Source organism: Cylas formicarius, unplaced genomic scaffold (assembly GCF_029955315.1).
Source record: "Cylas formicarius isolate icCylForm1 unplaced genomic scaffold, icCylForm1.1 PGA_scaffold_7__23_contigs__length_41026272, whole genome shotgun sequence".
Lineage (NCBI taxonomy): Eukaryota > Metazoa > Arthropoda > Insecta > Coleoptera > Brentidae > Cylas > Cylas formicarius.
Window position 1 is genome coordinate 40793208 of NW_026844352.1, and position 15789 is coordinate 40808996.

Genomic DNA, 15789 nt, shown 5'->3' on the forward strand with positions numbered 1-15789 from the left:
ATAATTAAATATTACAGAACACATATTCGTATTGTTATTTTTCAAGTGCGTATAACTCTTTATAAGGGAAAAAAGCAGTAATTTCGCTATATAGAGTTTCGACTGTATTACATATGTTGTCTACTGTCATTCCTCTCGACGTCTTATCTGATCAAATCAAGACCGAGTGAAAACGAAATAATTTATTACTTATAATACTTATGACAACGACACTAGTTGGCTTCATTCTTCCAACTATCACCCACGAGTTCGTAAACATCGAACCCGTTTCTTTCGGCCGATTTTTCCGCATTTTTGAAGTTTTCTTCGGTTCCCTTGCGTCTACCGTAACCAGAATCTACTGCGCCGTGGGACCCCAAGTCACTTTTCCAGGATTTGAGTAACTCATCCGCCAGGGACACTTTCTTCGCCCGACCTTCCAATCGGAAAGCTCCGTTTCCCAATCCTCTTGCTATTTCGTATGCCCCGTGTTTTTCATGGTTATCTTCTCCGCGATCTTCATCGAAGAACTCTTTCGTCTTGTTCAGCTCCTCCAGTTTGTGGACGTCGTGAGTACCTTTGAGAGACTACCGTTAATGACGACGACAATAAAATTATTCAGGAAAACACGAAATACAAAACGCCACATAGCTGAGATTTCTCTCTTGCACTTGAAAATTTAAATTCTTTGGTATTTCCTAAACAAAAGAGATATTGTCGTTCGATACGTTTTTGGACACCATCTAGTTTTGCGGCATTCGAAGTGCACAGCAACTTATATTTTTGCAAAAAAACAACGAACCGATCTGCATTAGTATACAGGGCCAGGTCAAGAAGTTATAAGCCTTTACTTTTATATTTATATAAAATGTGTACTTTTTTTTCCTCATCAAAAGATATACACGCAACACTGCAATTTAAAAAAAAATACCTTTTGTACAGTGCCCTTTGGCGTAACTTCCTTTGTCATGATAATGGTACCCATGTTGACCAATACGATCTGCGTATCCTACGTCGTGGTACCCGTCTTGATGGCGGTGGCCAGATTTTTGACCGACTGCAATCGAAATTTGCCTATTATGTTCAACAATATATAAACGACAACGTTACAAGTAACCAACCGTTTGAATTATAATACACCAAATATAATTATAAACCCCGTTTGAATATATGCAGCCTGTATTGTTCTCTACATAACTTAGATAATTGAATTTTGAAAAATGCCTCTACACGTCAATAACAAGATTGCTTGCGAAAAATCATTTTTGTTTAGAAATGTTTTTTAATATTGCACGGAATATCGCGCACAATACTTAAAAACCGTAAATACAAAAGTTTAAGCTGATATCTAAGGTCCAAAAAACAGTCGAAATTCGCGAAAAAAAGATGGATACCGGCGTCGGATCAGGACCATTTTTTATAAGCTTATGCGCCTCGTGGGGGGTTAAAAATGAGACAAATTTCAATTTTGTAACTCCAACGGTTCGAAAGTTATTCAGGAAAAACCAAAAGACTAGAACCAACAACGGAGAACGGACAGACATTTCATTTCATTTTTTTAAAGATTTTTAAATCTACTTTACACACTTTAAAAATATTTTTTGTTTGTATCTTGCGAAGCCATAATTAAATTAAAATTATTAATAATGGCGGTACAGTTTCGGTTATCGGAACTTATCTTTTACCCAATTTTCTCCTCCTTAAGGGTCTTCTTTTCAAAATTCAAAAGAACCATTAGTTTACGAACTGTAAGCAACAAATTAAACACTACTTGTGGCCATCTTTAATTTTTTATAACTTTTGAAATTTTTAAAGTACCACTCCGCACAATTTTAGTTCAATAATCGCCATCGGGGTTTAAAAACGTTACCTTCATCGCCGTACCGTTCCTTACGATTTTCTTTGTCTTGGCTTCCCGACGCTCCTTTTTCTCGTTCGTGCTTGCTTTCGTAGCCCTCTTGACCACGTTCCCCGCCATCCGAATAAGTCGTGATGACGTATCGACTCGCTTCACGGCCAGCCTGATTCTGCGGTCTCGCTTGAGCCGCGTTTAGGAACAACGCGAGAGCGCAGCCCACTAGATACACTTCGTACATTTCAAACGTCAACGATAAACGCGTTCGCGTACGAGTTTCTGACTTATATCTCTTCTGTTTATTGTCGGCATTGACCGATGCGGTTAAGAAAGCGCCAGGCGTGAAACGTCGAGGGCGAAGGACTCCGAGAGGCGTCACGTAGATATCTTGTGATTAAATACCGGTACTCAGTAGAAGAGTATTTTAGTTAGTTATTTTTCTTTCTTGTTACTTTCGAAAATCGATGAAATCGAATTCCTACGGGATCTCCGTTGGCGCAGAAATGATCACCGTCGAAAAAAAAATTTTTTTTTGTCTGTCCGTTCTCCGTTCTCGTCTTTTGGTTTTTCCTGAATAACTTTCGAACCGTTGGAGCTACCAAATTGAAATTTGCCTCCTTTTTTTTTTTTTCGCGAATTTCGACGTTCTTTAGACAATTTCCTATACAAACATTGTGTTTGGTTGGAAAATTATTATTATGATGTTGATGATTATTATTATTATTATTAAACTCATCAGTTTTTATAGTATTGCACTGAAATATTAGTGTAAGTGGTGTGAGATTGTTTAACCTATTACCGAAAGAAATAAAAATGTGTGATAATTTACGTGCATTCGAGAAATAGTTGAAGGAATATCCTGAGCTTAAATGTCTGTACTCGGGTAGAATAGTGCTTTGATTAGTCATTTTCCTTTCTTGTTTATAGATTCCTGTTTGTAGTCTTAATTTATTTTTTTGTCAGTGTCCTATAAAAACAATGTATTTGCCATTTTCGGCAAAAAAGTTCAATATTAGTATTTTTTTATTATATTATTTTTTATTATATCGTGGCAATCACAATAAAATAAAAGTTCGCGATCAAAAATCCAAGAAAAAGCTTAACAAAGTGCGGTGAGCTTTGGAACTGTCTCCTCTCGTTTTACCGAGGCTCTCTGACTTTGGTCAGTCGTGCTTATCGAATGGCCGTCCTCATAAGACCCCCTTGAACGTTTGCGGTCACTTATGCGGTCTCAGGTTGCGATTACGTGCGGATCGGGCACGTGACTAAATACCGACTGAAGCTTGTGTCGTACAAAATTTTATAGTACACCCCGTGATCGAAGTTAAGTGTTCATCACTGCGTTATGAGCAGAGACACAAAGTCGGTTGAATCAGCTTTTGAACAATTTTTAGATATAATGAAACCCTTCTTGCAAAAAGAGGGAGAAGAAATTATTTTATTGTAAGTGAAGACGTGGAAATTGGCGTTCTTGGATATTTTGAATCATATCATGACAATTCTATCCGAGACAAAGTGGAAGACTAATTTACCCTTTATTACTGTCCCAAGGATTCCGACTAGCTAAGGTGCTTTTGGCAGGGGATGCAGAGACAAAACTTTTTTTGTCAAAATAAATAAGAACTAAAAGTTCTTCTAAACAAACTTATAGAAACCGAAGTTTTTAACGTCCCTCCACAAAGTTGGGCAAATTCTGTTAAACATATAGAAAAAGCAGAACAATCGTATATTGCAAATAATAATGATCGCGATAGTGATACTGATATATTATGTGAATAATTTTAAGTAATTTAAGTAGGTAATAAAAATAATTTGTAATCTTATTTTAAATTTAAACATAAATACATACATAAATACATATATATTGTTTAGTATCTTTCCTAACAAAACCCCAAATAATTAAATTCTAAGCAAAGTACGGACCTGTTCGGCCATATTTCATTTTTACAGCTTGCCCGGGTCTTTCCTTAATTCGTATCAGTTAGTCGCTTTTTTATATCTATGAACGGACCTTAGTTTGTATATATATTTTTATATATATATATATATATATATATATATATATATATATATATATATATATATATATATATATATATATATATATATATATATATATATATATATATATATATATATATATATATATATATATATATATATATATTTTTTTTTTGGGGGGGGGGGGTATAAACTCCGCCCATCTCAGACAATACATATACGCAGGATTACATTCTTTTACAGCTGACCCGTCATTAACTTTGCCTATTATTTATTACTCAAAAACCGCACCTCCTGTTTTCAAATTTTTCTGCGAGCAAACCTTGAGACGTGTAAATAAAAAAAAAAATAGTACACAATTTATTACGTCCTATGTCACTTGTCTTTATTGCTGCTCCCGTTCTGAATTTCTTATAAAATTGTAAACATTCAAAACAGTTTGTTTAGCATCCGAAGACAAATGGAAAGGGTTTTTTATTTGCTGAGGTATTTCGTCTTCTAAATTGTCATTAGCTTCGACTACCATCTCCACCCCGTCTTCAAATTCTGCGTTGTTTTCCATATCTTCTTCTCAGAGAGGAACATCTGCTCCATTCCACGGTCTCCACAATTTAAAGTCTTAAGAAACAGGAACCTTCAAAAAAAATTCTTGTGACGTACGTATATAGACTATGGTCTTAAAAAAGTCTGTTGTTGTTTACAAATCAAAGAAATATGACGCAGGTGACCCGGTGGATATTATTTACTTCGATTTCAGCAAAACTTTGCCACATCGACGCTCGATATTCAAACTTGAAAAGGTCGGAGTGGGGTAAGTGTTCGAATTGGTAACGCTTGTTGACTGCCACAAAATATGCCTAGAGGTGTTCCCCAGGGATCGCTGCTGGGACCAGTGCTATTCTTAGTGTATACCGTGGATTTGCTATCCAGCATTTATTCTCATGTGAGCGCTTATACTGATGACACTAAATTATTTGAAAATCCTTCAACACATGTGAACGTATTGCAGACAGACTTGAATGCTATTTCCAAGTGGTGTTCAACCTGGCTATTGCCGATGAATGCTCGAAAGTGCTCTGTTCTGCATGTCGGCAAGAAAATATATATTCGCGAGTGTTCTTCGAAAATTTCTTCCCAAAAGTGCGGAGTATTTTGTTCAGGAAAATTAAAATATTGAAAAAACTATAAGGCACAGGGGTGTATTATCATCAAGAAATGAATTATTACAAATGTGGTGTTCTATTTTTTGAAAAACCGAACAACACTATACTTCGGGGACTTGGCCCGATAAACTGTCCGTTCGATCGGGCGCAGGCTCGCCAAAGAGATCGTTTGCAGCCACGCATCCTGAGCCTGCGTCCTGAAGAATCGCCAGAACGACACGTCTGAATCTCTTGAATCGTTAGTGGCGTAACGGGACACCAAACGCGAGCACAAACCATGTGCCCTTTCCGACTATGTGTGACCTAAAAGGTGAGCTATCTAAAGAAAAAAATAAACGGCCTAGCATAACGAATTAGCCAATTACGTCGACTTTATTGAAACGGGGAAAAGGGTCTCTGAATCTATCGATTGCCGTGAAGGCTGAGAATTCGCATCAGATCGATACCAGTGTCGACGACAGGTTTTATCGCGATATGCCGATATGAAAATTTTGCACTATTATTTCAAAATGTTGACCCATTTGGTGGTTTTGAAGGATTTAAACGACTTATACCAGTTTCAAAATTAGCAGCATGGTTTTATTAATTAAATCATCAAGGTAATTTTTTCCTTAGAAATTAACGTTTTGTTCAAACTCATTACGTTGTAACGAATTAATTTCTCAAAATTTAGGAAGATAAATTGTTTGTGGAATACATAGGGTGGTAAATCCATCCATATCTTTACATTTTTCTTCTGTTCTGAATCAATAATTTCGCGTAGTCTTGTCGTTTCCGTTTCAGGTCAATGCGGAATTGTCATCCGAAGTAATTTTATAAATCGTGTGAGTTGTTTCGTCGAAATTTGGCAAAAAAGAATTTATGGCCAACCGGCATTATTACCGGGTGATCAATTTTCAACCATATCATTACATTAACATTATTTATACATTTTTGTGGAACAAAGACGATCTTTATTTTCAATCACGCACTTAGATCCTTTTGTTTCGTACACTTCTTCACTATTTCCCCTCATTTTTCTCGTATTTTGTACACAATAACGTTTATTTCTTGTCCTCTATCAAAATGTGCGGTAACTGAATGTTGTTTACCAATCAAAAAATAAATTCAATTTATCAAAGTAATTTTCGTTTAATAATAATCAATAATCAATGGCTGATACTGTAGATTTTTATAATTTTTGACTTATTCCGGTTTCATAATCAGTTCGATATAAATACGCCGCTTCATTCATTCATCATTTTATTATCTCTGTACGGCACTGTACTTTTGGAACGTTATATCCAACGTTATATAAACGTCAACCTGAAACCAAAATAAAAAATATATAAACAAGATTGCTTTCGAAAAATCCCTAGTTCCAGAGGGACCCATTGTGTTTCTATCTTTAATAGCGATTTCTAAAGATATTGTTTCAAATATTTTGCGCACCCTGTAAAATTTTTTCGTAGTCGATAGCTTCAAATTTCGGACACTTATCGTGATTCGTATCAATGTCCAAAAAACAGTCGAAAGTCGAAGAAAAAAGATGGACGCCGAGTCTGATCGGGGTTAATTTTTACTGATTCATGTGTCTCGAGGACTGGTTAAAAGGAGCCAAATCTGAAGCCCGTAGGTCAAACCTTTCGAAAGTTATTGCCATATAATCGCTCATCTACAGAGAAACGGAGAACCGAGGACAGAGAACGGAGAACACACAAAAATTTTAAAAATATTTTTTTTTGTGACGCAGTTATGCCTTGGTTCGTAATTTCATCCACACCCGGTATATATTGTAATATATATTGGTATATATTGTCAAATTGTCCGACATTTCATAAACAATTAAGATGGCTGAGAATTTCTGCAGTTATATCTCGAATAAAATTACATTGTTTTTTTTGCGATGACTAGAATATTTAATACTTCTTCCTTATTAATACACGGTTGTTTGGGCTTCTCTAAGCTTGTACAAAATTCTTTTATACTTTTAGCATGTTCCAAAAGTTTTTCTAAAAAGTCTACGACAAGCTGAGCATCTTTAGGTTTAAATTGTTTTCCTGCAGCAAAACATATACCTATGATCGTATTTATAATTTATGTAGAATTGTATGGATTTTTTTGTTGAAACGCACCACATTTTTATTTCAAAATCATTTCAGTTGCACAGAAAGTTTAACTAATTTTACACTCTAAATATCTGTATAGAAAATGAATTTGCGAAAAGACATCCAACCCAAAAAGCATTTTCAAAGAAAAACTTCATTATTTTCTGTTAATCGAGGTTTCAAAATACTACTATAATAGGATAACCCGTAAATATGTACAACTATGAAATAATAATACTTATATATAAATATTTATTCCATAACTGATCTCAGCTAAACGAAAGTTGACCTAATTATACAGGGTGTCCCAATTGCCATGTTCCACTATGGCCATCTTGGCAACTATAAGAACTACAAAGATGGTCGTATTAAAAAATTGAAGAACGTCAAAAATACAAAAAATCTGTTCCTTACAAATTTTAATTTTTTGAGATTTCGAAAAACCCCATAAGAGAATCCAGTGAGAAAGTTTCAAAACATTTGTCAAAATGTGGTTTAGAAATAGCGTTCAGACCTAACAACACAATAGGAAAATTTTTAAAAAGCAATAAAACGAAATGTCCAAAATTTCTGAAATCAGGTGTCTACAGGTTAAAATACGGAGCTTGTCCTAAAATTTATATTGGACAAACAGGTAGATCCTTCAAGAAACGCATTAACGAACATAAAAGAGCGTTTAAAAACAATAGTCTAGATTCTAATTATGCTGCACACTTAAACACGGAAAAACACATTTTTGACGACAATTTTGATATTTTACATACAGCCACAAAAAGTAGAAAATTAAATGTATTGGAAGATGTGGAGATTAACAAAATAAGACATTCAAATGTATTGCTTAAGGATCAATTAGATTTAAATACCTTTCCATTATTAAACTTAAATTCTCACAACATTAATTAAGGTTTTATTGCCATTTTTCGTTATATATTGTAGCAGGTAGTTTGTAAATATTACATTTGATAAAGACACGGTGTTGTCGAAACAATTGTCATGTCAAAATATATAATTTCGTGGAAATCTGAACTTTTAGTTCTTATTTATTTTGTTAAATGGATTTTGATCCAGTAAAATTCACCTCAGTTCAATGTACTTTTTTTATATTTGCTTTTCATCGGCATTTAAGCCACTAGCCAAAAATAATTGTGTAAATTTAATTCTAAAAATATAAAGAAAATTGTTGGTCTACGTCTCTGATATTATACTAAGCCGTTCCTCTGCTCGTCAGTGAGATGAATGTCGTGATATTGCCCGCAAATCCACCGAAAAAAAGTAACTTTTTAAACGGTGCGGAAGTCTTCCCCCTTAAACCGCTTTACCGCGACAGCTCGTATGTATCGATCGATATATGGCGTTAAATTGGTAGTGCGGAGCTGCTTTCATTTCCGGCACCTCACTGTTATCGGCCGGGTGATGATAATAACCCGCATTAAAACGAAATTATTCCGAATTCGCGGCCATGTTGTGCGAACACTCGCTCGAAAGAAAACAAACGTATTGAGGTGAAGTTGAAATTGAAGTGGCTACGAGAAGAAAAAATTGAGGTTACGGATCGACGGGTATGTTATCGACCGTGAAATAATTCAGTTCGATCGATTTTAAAAAGAAAATTACAGTGTGGTAAAGTTTTGTAAAATAAAATATTTTTCTTTAATATCTGCAATACCACTTCAGATATTTAAATGAAATTTGGTACACGCGTACTATGTATCGACTGCATTTAGTGTACTACCATTTTTTACCTACGCCACTGATTTCTCTTAATATGAAAACTTATTCTTACAATCTCGAATCATTTCTAAAGAAATTTCATTTCTTCATTATTCTCTTTTTTTTTTTTCAAAGAAACTTCCACGGGCTACTATAACGCTTTTATAAAACTTCTGGATTCCCTCTGCTGCAATAATCCTGTTGGCTCCTTCAGAGCTTGACTGAAACTGGCTCGCATTTCACTCTATACCTGTTTCCATATTTAGTCCTAAGGAAACAAATGCCACTGGGTGCTCCGATTGTCGAATTATAAGTCGGATGAATCGTATACTGAAGATGCTGCTTAACATCATCCACTCCTGCATATACAAAAAGCTCGGAGAAAACATGAGCAAGGTTCAGCTCGGATTCGGAAATGGAACACAACAAATTATTTCAACGAAACCTCTCAAAACTTTATAGTTAATCACCAATTCCGTTTAATATTTACTCCGAAATATTGTTTAAACAAGCACTTAATTAAGCAAAGGAACGCATTAAGATCAATGGAGAGACCATCAGTAATTTAAGGTATGCTGAGGTTGATAGACCATGTACCTGAATATTATTATAAGAACGCGGGTCCTAAGGAGTGGAACCCTAGAAGTTGACAGATGCTACTTCTGCTACATCAGCGAATGCAAAAGCAACTCGAAGTTATACATAATGTGAAAGTGAGGAAGATGGCGTACCATGTGCACAAATATCAATTTATCCAACTAATTTTGTACTGTAGAAGAGCTGAAGGGTCGTATTGGAGCTTCCTGCAATTTAATAAGAAACCCTAAGGACCCTCAAGATGGAGAACACGGTTCACAAACTATTTAGGTTCTACTTTTTTTGAAAAAGGTTGTTATTAATTTATTAACAAACAAATTTGGTTAAAAATTATTAACAGTGGGTAGTATTTTTTTATTTTATTTATTATTGTTTATTATTTGCCATGTTGTTAGGATGTTATTTCATTAAAACTGAAGGAGTAAAATGAACAGTCTTCTAATTTTTTTTTCAAAAGCACACTAGTTGGTAAAGGTGGTAGTGGACACTAAGAAAAGATTTTAAGACAAGTAAAGTAACTGAAGAAAATCTGATAGCAGATACATAACATTTTTGGTCATTTCTTAATAATACAAAACATACAAAATCACTGCCTGATAAAACAATTCACAACGGTGCTGCAGCAAATGATTCTCAAAATATGTCTCCACTTTGTTGTGACTTTTTTTCAGTCCGGCACACGGTTTTTACTTTTTATTTTGAAGCGAAGAACCGTACATCAGATTGAAAAAAATCAAGAAATTTCTTTACAAATGATTGAAGAATGTAAGAATAATTTGTATTTTAAGAGAAATCAGTGGCAATCCATCAATGTCTGCCAAAATAGACATGTAAAATGAAAGTAATGCCTCTTCATACATAGCGCATAACTTGCTATATATAAAGTTTACGTTTGTATTTCAATAAAGAATAAAGATACGTATTGAACGTTTTCCGGTGAAGTTCTAACCAAAAACCATAGACGAATTTGAGCAACTTTTTTCAGATTGGCAAGAGAATTGGGACAGCCCGATGGTATGCGAATCTAGCACGAACTTCACATCGATGAGCAGTTGACGACCATCCAAAGGAAAATGTCCCTAGATGACGAGAGACAATTTTTATGTCCCCGCCTCATTGACTACCTGACCATAGTAGGGGCTCGGAACACACCCATCACCATTAAACAGAATGCCAGTCCTCACATACAAGTAAGTAATCAAAAATAAACGAAACTCTTTATATACCCCCGTCATAGCAACAGTTCCATATGATCTGTACGTCTTTCATTAATTCACTAGTTAAAAATAGATACCAGGTGGGTACTTCATCAGGGGCCCGTACCTATTCTCAGGAACTACTGATTTTTAAAAAAAATTATACCAAATTTTAAAGTTATTAATTTTTTATATATAAAGGTTGTGTGTTTTTAATTTAATTGTTACAGTTACCGTTGTTTGTTGCTTTGACTTGCTACTGTCACTCGTTTTAAATTTTTAAACTTCTATCATAATTATACATAGTATTTTACATCGTTGAAGATATAAAAAAACGATGACGTTTTAATTTTCTAAACCTATAAATCTCTGTGTGACTTTACCTACAAAAAAAAAAAACAAAAACCGTCACTCGTTGCAAAAATCCTCAAAATTGAATTGAAAAATGAGAATGATATACTTTTTTAAGTATTTCAACATTTCGAAAATCATTATATTTAGATATAGGACATATGTAGCAAATTATAAGTATTTTGACCCAGTTTATGAAAAGTATGAAAAACATTCATTCATTCATGCGGTATTCATTTTTAAAAAAATGAATACCGCAAGTTGAAATGTTAAAAAAATGTCTTTTAATTGGAGACACCCTGTATAATGTCAAAATAACTAGTCATCGCAGATCGTTAGAAGGAAGTGTTTAAAATTTGATCAAGGAGTCATTACTATCAGCCTGGAAGACCATATTTACTAAGAACGTAATTTTGCATAAAAAAATATATAATCTCAATTTCTGTCTAAACTACACAAAATTCGAATAAGTAATTTTAATAAAAGTTACATTTATTTTTAGCAAGGATTCTAAAAATATCAAAATATATAGGGTGTTCTGTTTAAAATTTTAAAACTAATGTCGGTCCAGCACATTTTTTGCAAAATTACAATTCACATGTAATCGTTTCAATTGCAATTCGTTCAATTTGCAAACATCCTGTATAAATAAATATCAATAAACAAATAAATTCAAAGAAAGAAGTTACTTTTAAAAAAAGGTAATACAGACACTTTTAAAGAATCAATTATCACGATTTTTTCAAAAAACAAAATACGTTTGTGATTCCACTTACATCCGAAGACAAATGGATCCGTTTTCTTTTTTGCTGAGTTAGGTTGAACTACCACTTCGTCTTCAAATTCTGCGTTGTTTGCCATGTCTTCTTCTAATAGGGGGCATTTTAAAGTGTTAAAAAATAAGAACCTCAAAAAAATGTTTAATAGTACCCTTATCTACGGCGAATATAATCTATAGCCTTAAAGAAGACTGTTGTTGTTTACAAATCGAAGACGCAAGAATGCAAGAAGAAGAATGTTGTTATTTTCAAACTTATCTGTAAGAGAAATAAAGTACAGGTACTTACCCCCACCCTTTGAACTATCCAAAGGATCAAAGCTCAAGAATCAGGTACATAAATTCGAAAATTGAACTGAGGTGGCTTTTACTTGATAAAAATCCATTTATCAAAATATATAAGGACTATAAGTTCAGATTTTCACGAAAATATATATTTTCGCATGACATTTTTCGGTATATATAATAGCAGGTGGTTTGTAAATATTACATTTGATAATGACACGGTGTTGTCGAAACCATTGTCATGTGAAAATATATAATTTCGTGAACTTTTAGTTCTTATTTATTTTGAATGCTTAAAACGCCAAAGCAATAAATGCACTATATTTTTGGTCGTATTATAAATAGTAACAATTGTAACCATTAGTAACGGATCATTACTGATCTCCAAGGTCTGCGGTTAAGGTACCGTAAAACACTTAAAACTTCGAAGCACTATATTTTTGGTTGTACAATATGGTTCACGTCATTTTGGTTCCCGAAAAACCTTCGGCATTTAGCAATTGCCTTTCCAGCCGCCGGAACTACTGAGACGGTATCCCCTGCAGGACCACAAAGATTTCCCGATGCCCATCGACATGGTATACTTCTGCCAACCCGAAGGGTGTTCTTCGGTAGGGCCGAAACGCACCGCGCTTCGGGAAGCCTCCTCGTTCGTCTTTACCCTGACCGACAAAGATTCGGGCAAGACCCGCTACGGCATCTGCGTCAACTTCTACAGGGCGATCGAGAAAACTTCCGCGACCATCGGCGCGAACAAGAATAAAATAAGCCCGGGCATGCGCAGGGATTCGTGGCGGAAAAGCGTGGAGAAGAGTTCCGACTCGGCGTTTTCCAGGTAAACAGTTTACATAAGTAGATAAGCGAGGCCGGTTCGAGACCATAATCGCTCAAATAACCTCGAACCCGTTTGACGCACGCGCGAAACATTCAAAGTACTCTGAGATCGGACTGGGCGTCCCAGAAAAAAAATTGAAAAAAGAAATTACGTAATTGCGTCAAGAGAGAAAGCCGAAAACTACTTTTGAGCTACTCTGGCGCAACATTCCTCGAAATAAATGTCGACAACTTCAAAATGGTGGATTTTAACTTTGAGTCGTTAAAATGGACTTTTATATGATTAAAAAAAATTCTAGAGACCCAGTGAAAACCGCATCTAAATATTTTTATCGTGACCTAATATTGACAAAATAATTCGAAACTCGAAAGAGTTGTGATATCCTTATGTCTTTTCAAAAATTGGGTATTATAGTTATAGATATAGATTTTCGGTCGAACAAGAGAAGACTCTGGTTGATCAATTTTTCTTTTCAGCGCATCGTTGATAAGATATTCATTATTAGAGTGCGGTGTCGCAATTTTGGGGTTTTGAGGCGGTTTTTAACACTTTTTTTCTACTCCCGTCTGCAAAATACCTAATTACGCACCGATCTAGCGTGCGGGAAGCGTCACTTAACCAGGTCAGTTTCGTTTCCCACGAATCCGAGCCCCTTCTGACATTTCCAGAATTTTACCGCACGGGTTTGGGAGCGATCGGATGTTTTCGGAGATATTTCCCGCTGATTTAATATTGACGTTTGTCAATTCTGAATGTGTTCTTGTTGTTTTGCAAAAATGTACCCAAAAACTATGTCCATGTCGTATTTGAAAACGTTTCTAAAATAAAGATTTCTCTCATTTTCAAAAAAATAAAGAAACAGCTGATAGGAAAAAGCGGCAAACAAAAACCGTGTTATTAAAACCATAGGTTGCGACGTTTCGGAAAAAATTGCTTTGCATCTTCAGACTTCGTAAGAGTAACTTCAAGTTTCAGCTATTTCGTTCATTTTAGGTTTTCTTTGGGATGCCGAATTCGGATACGGATTATTTTTTTGATAATTTATCTGGAAAGGTTAAAAAACTTCAATTAAAAAATAACTATACTTCCAGAGAACACTAATATCCGTCTGAGGTTATGCCAAGTTTCGGGTGGATTGAAGAATTTGATTTGAGTCGAAAATTTTTACGGGCAAAATAGGATTTGTACGTCAGTTTTCGAAAATGGGCCAAAATATAAGAGTATTTTTATATCGATAAATCGCATTTTTACCTATATTTTTGGTAGCTACATTATCCATTGAGAAACAGAGTACTTTAATAGGGTTATTAAATTTGTTTGTCGAAAAAGTCTGCGTCTTTGAAGTAAATCGTATATTTAGTAGTGTAAGTTATATTTTTAGCCATTTATTCATATTATCACCATAGTCCAAAATTTTGGAAAAAAAAACTTGTGCCTGGAATAAAAGGGCGATGAAAAACCAGGCGGTAGAATAATGAACCATGGAACTTTCTCGTAAACATTTCAGCGATTATAGGAGTAGCAACGTGGGGCCTAGCGATTCGGAAAAAGACTATCCTCCGAGCAGAAGAGACTCCGAATGTGTTGGCCACCATCAGTTGCCAACGTCGAGGTTAGCAGTAGGCGGAAATGACTCAGAAAGCGGCGGAAGCCATTCGCCGTCTCCAAGAGCTAGCAGACGAAGACAGGTAACTACCGTCGGATCTATTTAGATGGACGGGGTCCGCATTGTTTTTCCAGAGAATACGGAACCATTCGCTAACGTCCTTGTGCATCCTGTCGCACCATCCGTTCTTCACAATGTTCCGTGAATGTTTGTTCATTCTGAAGAAACTCATAGACGCGTGCAACGAGTCTTCGAATCCGAAAAGGGTCGGAGGCTCAAAACAAACATCGAGGTGGAGGTTCTAAACGAACGTAGTAAAATTTACAATCATTTTCGGACCGTTTTCACAGGGACAACGTCTGGGGAGTTTTAACCGGTCAGCCGGGAGAGGGCGCTTCTTCAATAGTGCTTCACGACGTCAAGGAGATTGAAACCTGGATACTGAAGCTGTTATCTGCCCCGGTGCCCATCCCAGGAAAAACCAAGTAACGCACATTGACATAAATAAGCTAAAAAAAATTGTTATCACTGGCAATTTTAACATCCAATTTAAATTGACTTTGGCTCCTAATTCTACGTTAAACTGCATTGATAATGTCAACATAGCGTCCACTCTGTTTACTGATGATGGGGTGAGTCCAGTGCTCTCTGATCGTTCAGCAATTTATACTGAATTATATTTAGATGCTTCTACCATAGTTGGGAATCATACTCAAGTGGGAACCAGATTTATACCACGAATATTGGAAAATATATCCAAATGGTCCGTTTTCCGGTAGCGTGGTTCAACCGTAACCTCAGAAATAAAAGAGATAGAGATTGGTTGCCATTCCATTCCATGGCATTCGTTGCACGTGTCCATACCTAATTAACGGTTTCCTGTCAATATTATCTACAACGGTTCCTTCGATGCGCATAACTTCTTTGACTCTGTCGTTTCGAACCCTGTCCCTTCTAGAAAGCATTACTGACCTACGCATTTTTTATATTTTCCTGTACCATAGAGTAACTATCAGATACTTGTACTCTTGGCAATGTTTAATGTACAATGTGTCGTTTAACGGTGGATCACCAGGTTCTCCACCAATACATGAACATTTGGTTTTTTTTATGTTAACTGCAAGGCCTCATTTCCCATATTCTTCGATCGATTTACGCATCATGTACTCCATATCCTGTTTATCGTCCGATATTACTGCTTGTCGTCTGCAAACTGCAAGGTATTTAAATAAGGGTCATTAAGTTCAATCCCCGTTCCGTGTATTTTCCTTTTACATTGCTACATAGATATTAAACAGTGTCGGAGATATACGGCATCCCTATCTGAGGCCTTTATTTACTGGGAC

The 15789-nt window shown here is 35.4% G+C and overlaps 2 protein-coding genes across 4 annotated transcripts in view; one reads left to right on the top strand and one right to left on the bottom strand.

Annotated features, from left to right (window-relative positions):
- Positions 1-206: 206 nt before the first annotated feature.
- On the bottom strand, positions 207-2085 carry LOC132704965 (uncharacterized). Of its 2 annotated transcripts, none has more exons than XM_060675327.1 (3): positions 1850-2085; positions 911-1036; positions 207-556 (listed from the first exon to the last, which is right to left on the bottom strand). In XM_060675327.1, the coding sequence occupies exons 1-3, from the start codon at positions 2073-2075 to the stop codon at positions 213-215; spliced, it is 696 nt and encodes a 231-aa protein (XP_060531310.1). In that variant the 5' UTR covers positions 2076-2085; the 3' UTR covers positions 207-212. The 2 variants fall into 2 exon arrangements, with proteins under 2 accessions (XP_060531310.1, XP_060531311.1); XM_060675328.1 differs by having other exon boundaries at positions 1864-1988.
- Positions 2086-5162: 3077 nt separating this feature from the next.
- The window catches only part of LOC132705654 (MAP kinase-activating death domain protein), a 47669-nt gene continuing 37042 nt past the window's right edge, over positions 5163-15789 (top strand). For both annotated transcript variants that reach the window (XM_060676400.1, XM_060676401.1), the window contains exons 1-6: positions 5163-5308; positions 10378-10582; positions 12515-12837; positions 14345-14525; positions 14578-14741; positions 14794-14928. In XM_060676400.1, the coding sequence (XP_060532383.1) occupies positions 10466-10582; positions 12515-12837; positions 14345-14525; positions 14578-14741; positions 14794-14928 (920 nt within the window). In that variant the 5' untranslated portion in view covers positions 5163-5308; positions 10378-10465. The remainder of the gene's footprint in view (positions 5309-10377; positions 10583-12514; positions 12838-14344; positions 14526-14577; positions 14742-14793; positions 14929-15789) is intronic.

Excerpts from the sequence above, each read along its gene's own strand:
- LOC132704965 (XM_060675327.1), bottom strand. The coding sequence starts at position 2,075 with ATGTACGAAGTGTATCTAGTGGGCTGCGCTCTCGCGTTGTTCCTAAAC. Across the intron at positions 1,037-1,849 it reads GGAACGGTACGGCGATGAAG|TCGGTCAAAAATCTGGCCAC; the intron begins GTAACGTTTTTA and ends TTTCGATTGCAG. Across the intron at positions 557-910 it reads CAAAGGGCACTGTACAAAAG|GTACTCACGACGTCCACAAA; the intron begins GTATTTTTTTTT and ends AGTCTCTCAAAG.